General features: G+C 35.4%; 1 protein-coding gene across 2 annotated transcripts in view; it reads right to left on the bottom strand.

The window, feature by feature from the left end:
* arel1 (apoptosis resistant E3 ubiquitin protein ligase 1) overlaps nt 1-15,142 on the bottom strand; it is a 58,540-nt gene that overhangs the window by 41,890 nt on the left and 1,508 nt on the right. For both annotated transcript variants that reach the window (XM_039742227.1, XM_039742226.1), the window contains exons 2-5: nt 13,822-14,153; nt 5,864-6,032; nt 4,973-5,193; nt 4,073-4,144 (exon numbers count right to left, since the gene is read on the bottom strand). In XM_039742227.1, the coding sequence (XP_039598161.1) occupies nt 4,073-4,144; nt 4,973-5,193; nt 5,864-6,032; nt 13,822-13,969 (610 nt within the window). In that variant the 5' untranslated portion in view covers nt 13,970-14,153. The remainder of the gene's footprint in view (nt 1-4,072; nt 4,145-4,972; nt 5,194-5,863; nt 6,033-13,821; nt 14,154-15,142) is intronic.

Here is a 15,142-nt window from a genome sequence, read left to right as displayed (position 1 = left end):
TTCATGTCAGAGCACAACAAGCTTGAAGTCAAAGGAATTGTCTGTAGACCTCCGAGACAAGATTGCCTCAAGGCACAAATCTGGGGAAGGTTACAGAAAAATTTCTGCTGCTTTGAAGGTCCCAATGAGCACAGTGGCCTCCAACATCCATAAGTGGAAGAAGTTTGAAACCACCAGGACTCTTTCTATAGCTGACCGGCCATCTAAACTGAGTGATCGGGGGAGAAGGTCCTTAGTCAGGGAGGTGACCAAGAACCCGATGGTCACTCTGTCAGAGCTCCAGAGGTCCTCTGTGGAGAGAGGAGAACCTTCCAGAAGGACAACTATCTCTGCAGCAATCCACCAATCAGGCCTGTATGGTAGAATGGCCAGACGAAGCCACTCCTTAGTAAAAGGCACATGGCTGCCCGCCTGGAGTTTGCCAAAAGTCACCTGAAGGACTCTCAGACCATGAGAAACAAAATTCTCTGGTCTGATGAGACAAAGATTGAACTCTTTGGTGTGAATGCCAGGCATCATGTTTGGAGGAAACCAGGCACCGCTCATCACCAGGCCAATACCATCCCTATAGTGAAGCATGGTGGTGGCAGCATCATGCTGTGGGGATGTTTTTCAGCGACAGGAACTGGGAGACTAGTCAGGATAAAGGGAAAGATGACTGCAGCAATGTACAGAGACATCCTGGATGTCTTTCAGCAGGACAACGACCCTAAGCACATAGCCAAGATATCAAAGGAGTGGCCTCAGGACAACTCTGTGAATGTCCTTGAGTGGCCCAGCCAGAGCCCAGACTTGAATCTGATTGAACATCTCTGGAGAGATCTTAAAATGGCTGTGCACCGACGCTTCCCATCCAATCTGATGGAGCTTGAGAGGTGCTGCAAAGAGGAATGGGCGAAACTGGACAAGGATAGGTGTGCCAAGCTTGTGGCATCATATTCAAAAAGACTTGAGGCTGTAATTGCTGCCAAAGGTGCATCGACAAAGTATTGAGCAAAGGCTGTGAATACTTATGTACATGTGATTTCTCAGTTTTTTTATTTTTAATAAATTTGCAAAAACCTCAAGTAAACTTTTTTCACGTTGTTATTATGGGGTGTTGTGTGTAGAATTCTGAGGAAAAAAATTAATTTAATCCATTTTGGAATAAGGCTGTGACATAACAAAATGTGGAAAAAGTGATGCGCTGTGAATACTTTACTTTTACTTTGCACTGTATGTATGTATGTATGTATATATATATATATATATATATATATATATATATATATATATATATATATATATATATATATATATATATATTTTATGTCAAGTAATGGAACTATAAAACAATATTTTGTGACAAAATTACTTTTAAAAGCTAAGAGATCTTAAACATTCTAAATGTATCATAACCTGTATATACAGTGGGAATGTGAATGGATATAATTTATTCCACAGCACAAGTAGGAAAAGATGTATTTTGTTATTTACTCAATGACACATTTCCAGTATTCTGTCATGTTAACAGGTAACCTTCCAGAGTTACTTGCTTTCTGTGATACCAGTCAATCCACACAGACATGCAGAGAATGTGTCAAATCCATGTGGGCCTTGATCAAACTAAGAACACAAGATACTGGTAATGAGAGGCAGGAAAGCTGGCTATGTGCAATTGCTCTACACATATATAAGTAAAGTTTAAAGGGTCATTTCTCATTAAGTGTGTTTACATGCACTTCAATAACCTAGTTATTCACGAAAGCCTGGTTTCTAAAATGCCATGAAAACCCTTATCCCAATTAGAGAAGTTTGGTTATTAGCCTCTGAGAAACCTGGTAAACAGTAGTAGATTTTTCTGCAAATAATCTGATTAGATGGCCATGTAAACCCTTAACTGGGTTACTGTTACAGACTTTGTAGTCTGCACATGTCCGCTGCACTCTGTCGGCCTGTGCATGTATTTGATTTGCATACACATTCAGAAGCCATGGATAGAAGCTTCCACAAAATAAATTTCAAGAGGCAAATGTTCGGGCAATCACATTATTCCTTCAAATAATCTATCTCAATATCTCAGAAATTGGTAAATTTATTTTGATGAGCTGAATGTACTATGCTAAACTGAGCCACATATTAAAAGTAACATGCATCAAGTAGTGTGACTATTTTTAAAGTAACGAGTAACCTAATGCAATACTTATCTTATTGATGGATAAAATACATGTGTTATTATTATTCCAGCAGCACTGGATGGAAGGTATGAAGCCCACATACTGGGTCCCTTGCAGGGCTCAATCGCACAACCACGCAGATAAGAGTGTGATGTGTGTATTCCAGTAATTAAAACCTATACATAAAGCGTCAGCTTGACTAAATATATTTATAAAACACAAGAAAATTATCACAGGCATCATGCTTATTTTCACGTTTAACTCTTTTTTTATACAGTTTAATGACATTAGAGTGTTTTGGCAAAGGATAACTCCAGAAAATTACTTGCCTATTTCAACACGTATTTTAAGAAACCAGGCTTCTGCCTTAACCAGATTATTCATCTTAATCCTGTTATGTGTGTACATGTAAACTCACTGATTTAGGAATACAGTAATCCCTCGTTTATCGTGGGAGATAGGTTCCAAGGCCGGCCGCAATAACTGAATTTCCGCAAAGTGGGGACACCATATTTATTTAATGTGTATTTGGACGTTTTTAAACCCTCCCTATACTGTTTACAACCCACCCTTTACTCTATTAATAACAGGGACAACTGTTAATGAATACGAAATCGGTAGATAAGTTTACAGTTACTGTATAGCGAAGTACATGTACCTATATATGACGTGATGATGGTGATGAATACCCTGTATGCTGTGCAGTAAAAATGTTGACGATGAAGGTGATGATGACTTTTACTGTGCAGCCGATGACTGTATTTTACGTCTCTTCAGACGGCGGTGCCATTTCCTGGGGCACCCCTTCCACGGTGTATCTGTAGTAGTAGTAGGAACTGGCTCTTTTTTGCGAGGCTGCAAAAACATTGTGATCGGCAGTTGCTGCCACTGCTTCTTTTTCCGGTTGAAGAGCAGCTTGTAGGCGGTCAGGATGTCGTCGACTTTGTTGCAAAATTGGACCGATCGAACCATATCGTCGTCCCATTCCTGTGACCGCTGTTGTAGATCCTTAGGCAGTCTGCAGCCACAGCCGCGAACATTCTCCCTTCCTTCAACATATCCAGAAGTTTCAGCTTCTCAGTGATCGTCATCATTCTTCGTTGGTGTTTAGGCTCAGCCCCAGCCTTGGAAGAAGGAGCACGTTTGGGAGCCATTGCAGGGGGTGAAAATTGAAGCGAAGTTCAACACAAAGAAATCACAAAAAAAAAAAATCACACACAGTACAGTGTAAAGTAAACCGCTTGGCGAGAAAGCTTGAAGCGAAATGGCCGCGACAGAGAGAGGTGCTGTGGGATCTGGGCATCAGTCAAAGCACCAATCACGGGCCCTATTAGAAAGCGGGAAGCTGTGATTTGTTGTCTCCCTCCCATGTACCAATCACAGCCCGTGTTACAACACACTTAGTCACCGAACTTGTTTTGTTGTTCTTAGACTAGGAAATACTACTACATTTAAAAACCCGCGAAGTCGTGAATCCGCGAAAAGTGAACCACGAAGTAGCGAGGGATTACTGTATCCAAAGGTTTTTCTCCACCCACCATTCGAAGGTATTGCCTCAGCATACTTCAATATCTTTTTATCTGAGGTGACTAAAATATTGTTTAGAGGTATCCTAGAAATTAGCAGTAATAAGAAGATTTAGCTTTAAAGATGAAAAATGAGGTGGATTATAATAATCTTTTAGTTTTTATAATGATACATGTACATTATGAACTGTTTCAAAAAATTCAATAAATACATTCTTCTCCTCCCATTCTTAATTATACTCATGCAGTAACTGTTAAACAATTCTAGTATCAGGTGTAAAATGTACCTCTGCATACAGCAGCATTCAAACTGCAATAGCCACTCCAAAGAATAAAGTCTGAACAAACTTTTTCATAAATTACATATTTTTAAAAATCATAGTGACTTACCAATCACGTAAAACATGAGGTCTCTTATGAGAACACACAATGCAACTGTACAGCCAAAAATTACAGCGCCAACTAGAACAACATGAAACAAGCAATCAGTTTTATTAATATCCTTATCACATACAGTATTAAAGCACTTTTTGCAATTCATCGTCACAAAGTAAAATATTCCTCTGGACGCTTTCAGAACTGCAAAATATCTCCCTAGCACTAACATAGAATATGTGAAAATTAATCATTCATTTACAGTAAAAACCACCTTTAAATAATCTAAGGCTGGTGTTTCTGTCTATGTGACATGGGTTTAAAACCATTAATTATATTACATATATAGCAAAACACATTTATACATTGACTGTGTAAATGACTGACTGAGGTAATTTATGTTAGGTAGAATGCCTAGAGGGGGCTGGGTGGTCTCGTGGCCTAGGTCCCCCTGCAGATTTTATTTTTTTCTCCAGCCGTCTGTAGTTTTTTTTTTTTTTCTGTCCTCCCTGGCCATCGGACCTTATTTTTTGTCTATATTAATTAGTGTTCCCTTATTCTGATTTTAATTTATTTTGTCTTTTTTCTCTTTCTTTATCATGTAAAGCACTTTGAGCTGCATAATTTGTATGAAAATGTGCTATATAAATAAATATTGTTGTTGTTGTTAATTGTGTATGCAGAGCCACAAAATGACAATTTTATCAGTAATAATTATTTCACTAGACAGCATTTTCCCCTCTAGCTTCCTCTGCATTCATAAATAGTGAAGATCATGTGTTTTATTTTTTTCATTAATCTAATAGACAGCATATAAATTAATAGAACTTTGCTTTCTTAAACAAAGGACAAAATGGATTTTAAATGGAACTCAGCAAACTGTGCCAATGGTTTTCCCACCAGGTAAAGCCTTACCTAAAGACCACTTCTCATTTAATTGCCTCTGAAGTAAACTTTCAACTAGTTGGATGTCGTAGGCTTTGCTGCAATGTCCCCTGTTGGTCTGAAGGAACTTTATGCCAGTTGACAGCCTGACATAGTCTTCATAATAATATCCCCAGGAAGCCAGGGAGAGTTGCACTTGTTGGTCAAACTGGGCTAAATCATCCAAACTTGTGCAACCCAATGCCTTCAACCTATTTTTTAGAAATATAAATATGAAACATATAAGTAACACTCATATTTTGTTAATTGTATTATGTAAGAAAACCCACTTGGTAACCATATCTCTTCTTGTGTTTAATGGGGAAATTTGTAGCACTTTTTTTCTAGCAGAACCTGTTTAATTTTCAAGACAATTACTTTAAAAATGCAACTTTTCCCGAGTTCTAGGTGACATTTTTCCCCTTTACAATCTTAGGTAGTACTGTTAAACCTTTCAGTTAATCATCACCATTTTGAAGAATCATATAAATTTATCTTAACATGCACATAATCAAGATTATCTAAAATCAGAATCCAAACATTATTATATGAAAAAAGTAAACAGAGATTTTCAAGATACTTTAATTTACACTTTTTAAAGTTACAATAGTAAATCTATTAAAATAAGTCAAGGTTCTGCCATGTGCTGTTATAATATTTGACAATATCTGAAAAGTTAAAGGGGGGAAAAAAACTTATTTAGAATAAAATCGCAAAATAAAGATATAATTGGATACCCTTAAAAGTGATTATAACTGATAAATAAACTACTGATAAAATTTAAATCTACTAAGTAAACATATACTTTATAATATGTACTTAATCATCAGATACAGTTAATTTCATTATTTCAGACTCTTTTTCATTATCCATTGGACTCACGTGTGGTAATAATGCTCAAGGCCTTGAGACCAGAGCCACTCTTGTAATGCAAATTCTCTCAAAAGATGATTCTGAGATTCCTGGAGTTTCTGCACTGGCACAGATTTGACTACTGCTTCTTCTAACTTAGAAATAACAATAAAGCTCAGCTCCTCCAAGGAGAGAACATCTGTATAAAAATATTTAAAAATAAGTTAAAATCCTTGTAAATGACTAAAATGTAGAAATGAAGATAAATAATTAAACAAAGGGAATTAATAAGCACAATTTCTTTTAAACATTGGTTGGAATGCTAGTTTGAGCAGCTGCCTAAATCTACTGGGCTTCACTTAGCAAAGATACAAGTATATCTTAGTAATGAAACTTACTCAATGAAGTAAAGGTCTCACATATGGGGTATAAAATAAGTAGACCATACTCTGTAAAACAGTGCATTGCTTCTAAGTTGCATATAAACATTCTCCAGCTTTCTTGACCTCTTTTTCAGGATAACGTGATAGTGTATCGGGTCACAATGAATATTGGTTTATTTCCCATATTTACAAAGGATTTGATCAGGTGTCCTTGGAATACACTGATATGCAGACTGACAGACTGTCAAATTTAAATTGGTCTGCTAGAAATGAGTTTGAATATACAGTATGTATACTGTATGAAGACCCTGCAATAGACTGGACAGCTGTCTATAGCTGGTTCCTACCTTACAACCGACTTAAGCTGGATAATCTCCAGTACCCTTCAGATCTGTGTTGATTAAAGTGCCATTTGAAAATACGAATGGTTGAACTGGTAATTTTTTGTATCACTCATTTTAAAGAGATTATTTTTTAAATTATTTGAAGAACTGGTGCTCTTACCATCACTAACCTATTTTTCGACATTCCTGAAGCATCAAAGTATTGCAGACAGGGGCACTCTAGTCTAAACTAATCCAAACTAATCCTGATCAAGTACTCCACTGTGTTTGGATGTAGCAAAGAAAGTAACGGTGTTGCTGCACAAATTACTAAAAAAAGACAATCTGAATTAACCTTACTATTATAACATGCCTATACACAGGAATAAAGTTCAATTTATATTTAGTACATCACTGTGGTCAGTGCATTCAAAAATCTTTACACTAATATATTGCATGCTTATGAAACATTCTTTCATATAAAGTATGTCTTTAATATACAGTACTTTATTTTCCACTTATTTTTATTATATTACATTGCAAACTTTTTTTTTATATATATTATATAATCTTGATTTTTGCCTTCATGATTATGCTGTACCTATCTGTGATATAAGAATTTATTGGGCTCTGCCAGGAGAAACACAGAGAAAGTCTAGGTTTTTCTCGCAAAAAGAGGACAAAGCTCCAATTTAAACATGAGATGGTTTATTATACCAAAACAATATTATCTAAGAGTTATAAAAAGCGTAACCACACTCCGACACTTGAGAACCCCACCTGCATAATCCTGGAACTTTGAAATTATAGCCCCCTGTAACCTTCTACCTTCCAAACATTTGCATGCTCTGACAGCACCTGGAGAAGATAATAGCCAGAGAGTACTCTAAGCACCTCAGGATACAGAGAGACACAGAGAGAGCACACAAGTGTCCTAACTGTTACAGCTGTATTCATTCTGCCAAATTCCAATGGGGATTTCCAGCCAAGAGTCTGATTGAGACCGTACCTGAATAATCAATTAAGTACACAATTATTACTCATGCTATGGTTACTTTTAGCTGTTGTCATCATGTTGCCACTGTTGTGGCCCCGAAATTGTACTGTAAGTGGAAGCACCTCTTGACACTGCATTCCCTGTCAATGAAGCTGATCCTTTCATGGAGCTAACACAAGACAGTGATGGTATTCCACCTTATATTAAAATGGCACCAGTGTGCTCATCAGCAAGAGATTGTCTCTTTCTTCTATTTTTCTCATTTACACTTTTTATTTTGTGCTGTATTGTTTTGTGCTCTTGGTATGTAATCAGTAAAGCTCTCTCGAAATGTATTGCTCCATTGTGAACTTATATCACTAGGTCAGAAGTTAACTTTTTTTTCTTTGGTGGCTCGTTTTATTGTTCCCTGTGTTTGTTGTCTGTCTTCTGTATTCTTTTCAGAAGCACATGCCTCAGAAAGCAGAAAGGGTATATTAGTTTGCCTCTGATCTGTCCTCTGTGCAACCACCCTCAGCACCCTGTTATTTCCTGCCAAGCCTGCATGTTTGCAAATGTTGGATAAATCAGCATAATCTCCATGGTACGAAATATCACATCTTCTTTATATATCACAGTCACTATTAAATACCTGCCTTCAGCCACAGGTGAAGGGTCAATCATCACAATCTTATATATTACCCCTGCTTGTTAGAACTGTTTTAGTGAAGATGCTAGATCATTCAAAAAGAAGACTTTCACTTTAAATGCTTTGTTCTGCTTCATGGACAGGACTATTTATTTTTAACTAAAATTGGCTGGTGGTTGATAAGTCAAACCTATGGTTAGAATTTTCTTCTGCTTAGTTTTGTACCACACCAATAGCTAATGATAAGCATTGTAGTGTGGCTATTGCTTTTAAAAGTGTTTTGAAATGTCAAATCAAGTCAAGTGAGATGCCATGTCCTTGCTACAGAATGCAATCCAATGTTGAAGTACATTTGCTAAAAACTAAATTCAGCAATCCACTGCTTATTTTTATTTGTGGATGATGTCTTGACAAATAAGTGATTTTACCATTTATGTTTTTTGTAATTCAAAACCTTTGGTTATCAAGTTCATTCAATTACTTCGTCTTACTTTATTGTCTGGTTTCTCTTTTAGTGATGCTAATGTTAAAGATGTTTATGTTTCCGATCAAATGACAATTGTTTTAAGTGTTGTATTGCCTTCTTATGTTCTCAGGTTGCAGATTTCATGCTACAAGTTCTCCCATTACAAATGTTTTTTCTAATGGTTATGAAAGTCCTTCTGATATTGCCTCTGTGTAAGCTCATCAGAATGCAGACGAACTGGTTAGTCTCTTTAATTCTACACCCACATCTATACTCAATTCTATTACTCCAGTTAAAAAAAGTCACTTTGCGTCTAAAGACTGTCCCTGTGGTTTAATGACTCTGTTCAGACTTTTAGGGAAGAGTGTAAGAAAGCAGAGTGTACAAAGAAAAACATAAAATAGCTGATAGCTGACGATATCCTGAAAACCAGTATGTCTGAATTCCAGTAGCATGTTGCATCAACCAGGACAAAATACGTCTCAGATATTGTTTCTCCAAATTTCCAGAAACTTAAAAATTTGTTCTTGAACAATAAATTCTGTACTTCTGTACTCACCACTTAGCTTTGCTGTAGGCGCTGATATTTAGGATAAACTTCTGAAGTGTTTTACTAATAAGTAAAATCTTTCATATCACCATCTATCTTGCTTTCTTTGGTGCACTTGACTTGTGATGTCTTAAGTCAATTTCATTGTTTGCCTTTTCTCTCTTGCAAAAACTGTACCCAGTATGATGTCTACGCCCTGTTCCCTTGATGAAATTCCATCCGGTCTATTCAAAGAGACCTTTGATGTTATTGGTCCTATTTTCCAGCTTATGTTTAGTATTTCTCTTGCCACCAGCACTGTTTCTGCATCCTTTAAGAATATCCAGTCTACAGTATGCTTAAAAACATAAATTGCACCCTAGTTTTCTTAGAAATTTTTTTCATGTTTTAAAATATCTCTCTAAAATTCTTAAAAAGGTCGCTCTTTCTTACCTGCTGTCTTTCCTTGTTAATAATAATATTAACTGTTAACACTTCTGTCTGGTTTCAGAGCTTTTCACACTATCTAATCTACTCTTCTGAAGGTGGTGGATTCTGGTGATTGTGTCATTTTGGTTTTACTGGATTTAAATGCTGATTTTGATATGGTTGACCAAACTCTACTATACCTGACTGTTTGATAATTAGGTTGTTATCCAGGGTACAACACTGGTCTGGCTTGTCCCTTACCTTAAAACACAGAACTATGTCTATAAACGTCAGTTCTCCTCATTTATTGTTCTTCTACGTGGAGTTCCACAGGGAGTCCATTTTAGAGCTTTCCGTTTACATGCTAACACTAGGGCAGATCACTAGGAAATAAAACATTTCTTTTCACTTTTATGCTGGCGATATACAGCTTTATTTGCCAGTGAAACTTACTAATAACTGTGTGAAAAAAATTGCAAGATTTCCTGAAAGTCTGAGAAAGTGAACCCACCTTACAGACCTGGGGGTGATTTTTGATTTTTTGATTCAAACCTCAAATTTGACAAAACATTCCAGTTTGTTGTCAAAAGTAGCATTGTTCAGCTTAGAATGATCGTGAAGACCACATCATTTTTGTTATTTTGTGATTTAGAGAAAGTGATATATGCATTCATATCATCCCTGTTACAAAAACTGATACTTCAGTCCTAATTTCATGTTCCAAAAACATAATGATACAAGCTTTTTTACTGCATTGGAAGTACCGAGGATGTCAGTACTGCACTCATGCATGACTGAAGGTAGGACAAATTACTCTGGAAGGTACAATAATCAATGATAAAAACAGTAAAAACTACATATTATACAAAAATGTCTTACAGTCTTGCTGATACAGCACCGCATTAACAGATGACAAAAAGAAAACCAGCAGAGGTCATGTCTGTAAATGCTTTGTGTTTACGTAAGAGAATGCAGATAATGATATTAGTCACTTTTCAATTGTGTCCTACACAACCCGATAAATAAATGTCGGCTTCACAATCCTTCTCTGATCGTAATGCACATTTCTATAGATGTCCATCAGTCTAAGCATCTGTCCATTTTCTAACTAGATACAGTTCAGGGCTGTTCTGGGGTGAGACATATTGAACAGTGGATGTGGGTGGACTACCAGTGCAAACAACAGTTGTAGCAAGTAAACATCAAGGAAAGAGTCAAACAAAGTGGCTCTTTGACTTGTCCAAACTGGCGCTTATATGAGCAGCTCCACGTGTTAATGCCAAAATAAAACGTATTTAGTGTTTCAGTACTTCAAAGGGCAAGACACATCTTCCTATGAATATCACATGTACTTTGTTAACAGAGATGCATAACCACTAAAACATAGTTAGTAAGACAATCAAAACAGCATACATCATTGCTAAATACAAATCTGCAAACACTGAATTTATGTCACACATTTGGCTTTTGATGACAAACTACCATTCATTAGTATAACCCATAAGTCAAAGCACAGATGCCATATATTTGAATGGGGCATTAAGGAATGTAATGCTATCAAACAGTTACAAATGTTTTGGGTACAGGTAATGACAGCCTAAGTAATTTTCAAAATCTGGATTTATACATGGCATAAGAAATAAAGTCTTATCACTCACGTAAGAAACCTTGATAACATAAAAATAAAAGGCAGTTTAACAGGATTTCCTAAAAATAATGGATTAATGTAAAACTGACAAGTTTGATTTCACACAGGAAGCTTTAAAACTTGAATAGGTGAAAAAATGAAGAGGGGCAGATTTGAAAAATTAAAACACCATGAGATTCTGACATTTAGAATTTGAATTGATTTGACTAATCCATTAAATATCACTCTTTAGTAATATTTTTTACCAACTAATTATTCAAATATCACTCTTACAATAGCCAAATATTACAAATCTAACTGACTGTTTTGCTAACAAATCAGATACTAAAACATGCTGTTACAAAAACAGCTTTAAATAGTTGGTTTAAAAGGAAATTTCTGTAATTATTTTGAAATGCACCAATTTAACAGAACATACATAATAACATTTGAATTTTTCTACTTTAATATGGATTTTAAGCAGTACTATTCAGTTACTGGACAGATAATATCAGAGAATAAATTTAGAATGTGCACATGCTAAAATAAACAATGTAGTTCATGAATTATCATTCTTTATAAACTCTGCTAAAATCCTGCCAAAATTATAAACCCCATCTGTTCTTACACTGTGGGGATCCCCATCTCTGTCACACATTAAAATTTAAGCCTTGCCATGCATTTTGATATTTATGAATGCTAATATTGGTTTACTTAAATGACAGTTGGGTAATTACTTGTTGTATATTACAAATTTTAAAGCTGTTGTTACTATTGGTACTTATATATTTTATACTGTATTTCAGAAAAAGGCACAATATTGTTTGCTTCAAGAAATGGATGTATTTCAATAAAAAAATAACTGAATGAGGATTTTTGTTTTTGCTGCAGTATCAAAATGTATCAAGTATCATAACTTTTCCTTGACATTGGTATTGAAAACAAAATTCTAGTATTGTAAAGTCTCCAGTCTAGAGTATTGTAATTCTTTGTATGCATAGATCAGTCAATCTTCTTTGCTATGCCTGGGATTAGTACAGAATGTTACAGCTAAACTACTAACTGGTATTAAAAAAAGAAATTACATTACCTGAACCTAACCTGGCCTGTCTGACCACCCAATCACTTCCTGGGCATTCTCCAAATTATTATGGTACCTGCTTGTGATTGTAGTGGAATAAAAAAAATATATGATGCTCAGTCTGCTATGCTCAGTCTGTTGCTCAAACTCAAGATGAACAACTTTATAAAAATGGCATCAACTATTACTGCAAACTGCTATTCACGAATACATCTTCATTTTCCTCAGGAAGTGTTTGCTTTATAGTATTTGCAAGATACATAAACAAGCATCTTTGTTAGCAGTGTATGACCATATTTCTCCATTTACATTATGATTTTTTTTTGTTCTTTATTTCGCCTTATACAATTTCTTGTATTAGGAATTTGTTAGTTTTCGCATACCCCTTGGGGTCAGAGCGCAGGGTCAGTCATTGTACAGCGCCCCTGGAGCAATTGCAGGTTAAGGGCCTTGCTCAAGGGCCCAGCAGAGTAGGATCTCTCTTTTGGCAGCGACAGGGATTCGAACCGGCAACCTTCGGGATACCAGCACAGATCCTTAGCCTCAGAGCCATAAGGAATAATATATGTAAAATAAAAAAGTGTAAAGACTGAAATCAGTTTGATCCTGAATATTTTTCCTTGACAACCTGCTCAGAGCTTTTTTTGCAATATTTTTTTGCAATATTAAGTTGAACAACTAAACATGTCAAAGGTCTGGGCACACCCAGATTATTGACTCCTTAAATAAGCATTACTACTTTCAATGTCCCAATGAGAATCTCATAATATATTTGAACTTGGAAAATGTAAAGATTGTTTCATAACTGGAGATCAATTTGGTGTAATGTAACAGAAAGAACAAAACCATGGTGATTGTACAAAACTAAAGAGATTAAGATTCCAAAGTACTACCAGCAAGATCACATGCACACTTTTCTTATAATTTGAAGGGCACCTCAAAAGGCCCATAGAACCAATGATGTTTGCAGCAGTCTATCAGGCAAAAGTGGTAAGGAAAGATTTGGCAATCTCCCTGCTAAGTAAAACTGTGTATTTAAAGACCCGTCATACACACTGTATCCCCCCCACCAGACCTGGTTCCATGTGACTATCACCTGTTTCCCCAGTCTACAGACAAATCTTTGCAAAAAGCAAGACAAACTGTTTTAATTGAATGGTACAGAACGGCTCTGTGAATGGTATAACAAATTTATTAATGTTTCCCGCGTCCTTCCTGAAAAATAAAACCTGTTTAATATTACTATTGATTCTCAAAAAAATTGAATTGCCCTTCGTATATATAATTAATGAAGGGGACACAGGTGTGGTAGATCACAAAATATCTTTTTCACTAATGTTTAATTAATATGAACCCTTTCTCTGTACCAAATGTTAACCAATGTAATACACTTAGTTTATTCACCATCTGAAAAGCTAATAATAGTAATACATTTTATTTATATAGCATGGGAAAAAGTTATATATTGATAAAAAAATCTTGGAAAATAAGAAAAAAATAATACATTAATATGAAACTCACATACCTTTAAAGAGGTGTCTGTAATCAGAGAAGCCATTTCCATTGATCCATTCTTCAATTTGGTTCTCCTTTGTTTTATTCCACTTGACTTCCCAAAAAAGAATCCACAAAACTGAGCAAAAAACAAAAGTCACCAGAAAATTTGGGTCCATCAGACCATCTTCAGTCCTGACTTTGAGATTTCTTGCTTCAATGAAATGAGTTCATGACAGAGTGACATATAAAACTCACAGTAAAAAAAAAAGCCAAAACAAAGATCTTCTTTGTGTGCAATTACTGAGTGTTCACAGAGAACTTATCATTTACACTGAAATAACCTCTTCTAAGAGTAAATACCTATTAAAAAAACACAATAAAAGGAAGATTGTTTATTACTTAAGACTCTAAAACAGACATGCTACCCCTTGACAATGTAATAAAAGTATTCTTTAAATGATTCGTGAAGTTTACGGAGTATTTTTTAAAAACCAGATAGGGAATTAGTGATCAAAATGTGGTCTTAAATAAAATAAGCAGTTATAAATGCTGAGTACTTATTCATGCTATAAGCAGGTCATTCCTGAAGCATTTTTCTAAAGTTAGTATTCCAAGAATTCAAAATGTAAGTATTCATATGGTAAATTATGTAAAATAAACATGTGACAAGACACTGCATCCTCTGTATTTTCTAAACCAGCCTTTTAAAACACAAGCACAACATTTTTGGCTAAAATATCGATAAATATGTACTGTCAGAAAAATCGGAGTAATCCGTGAATATGAAGCACCTTCAAACGAGATTGAGCTTTTGAATTGAATTGAAGTCTCTTTCCCTCATTCATTGGTCAACAGTCTGGTCTTTAATTTAAAACACACTTGCTGTTCATGCACCACTCTGATTTTCCAGAAGTATTTACTCAATGATATTTTAGCAAATAAATGCATGCCCTTTGGTCATTGTGAGCATACAATTGCATAACGGACTTGTAGATTATGAAACACAAATGAAGTAACAAGATTTTTTTCATGGACATTTTAATATTATTTGCTGTTACTTAGTGCTGGCCTCCTGTAGACCCCTATTAGAACTTGTATCATAAACTTCATGATCTCTGTTCTTCATAAAAACAACTTTTCTCAACCCTCTCTGCAAACAATACTTGGTATGCAACTGATATAAAAATATAATTTCAATATCATATATTAAATATCATTTTTGGGTGGAGTATTCCTTTAAGGCCAGTAAGGATTGTATGTTATAAATACTGCAGCCCAAGGTATCAGCCATGCTGGTCTTTAGCAGGTGCAATTATTGCTCACATTACTTCTCAAGGTTTTGTTTAAAC

Source organism: Polypterus senegalus, chromosome 18, assembly GCF_016835505.1.
Source record: "Polypterus senegalus isolate Bchr_013 chromosome 18, ASM1683550v1, whole genome shotgun sequence".
Classification (NCBI taxonomy): Eukaryota; Metazoa; Chordata; class Cladistia; order Polypteriformes; family Polypteridae; genus Polypterus; species Polypterus senegalus.
Note: the sequence above shows the minus strand (reverse complement) of the source record. Positions and strands in the feature narration are given on the sequence as shown.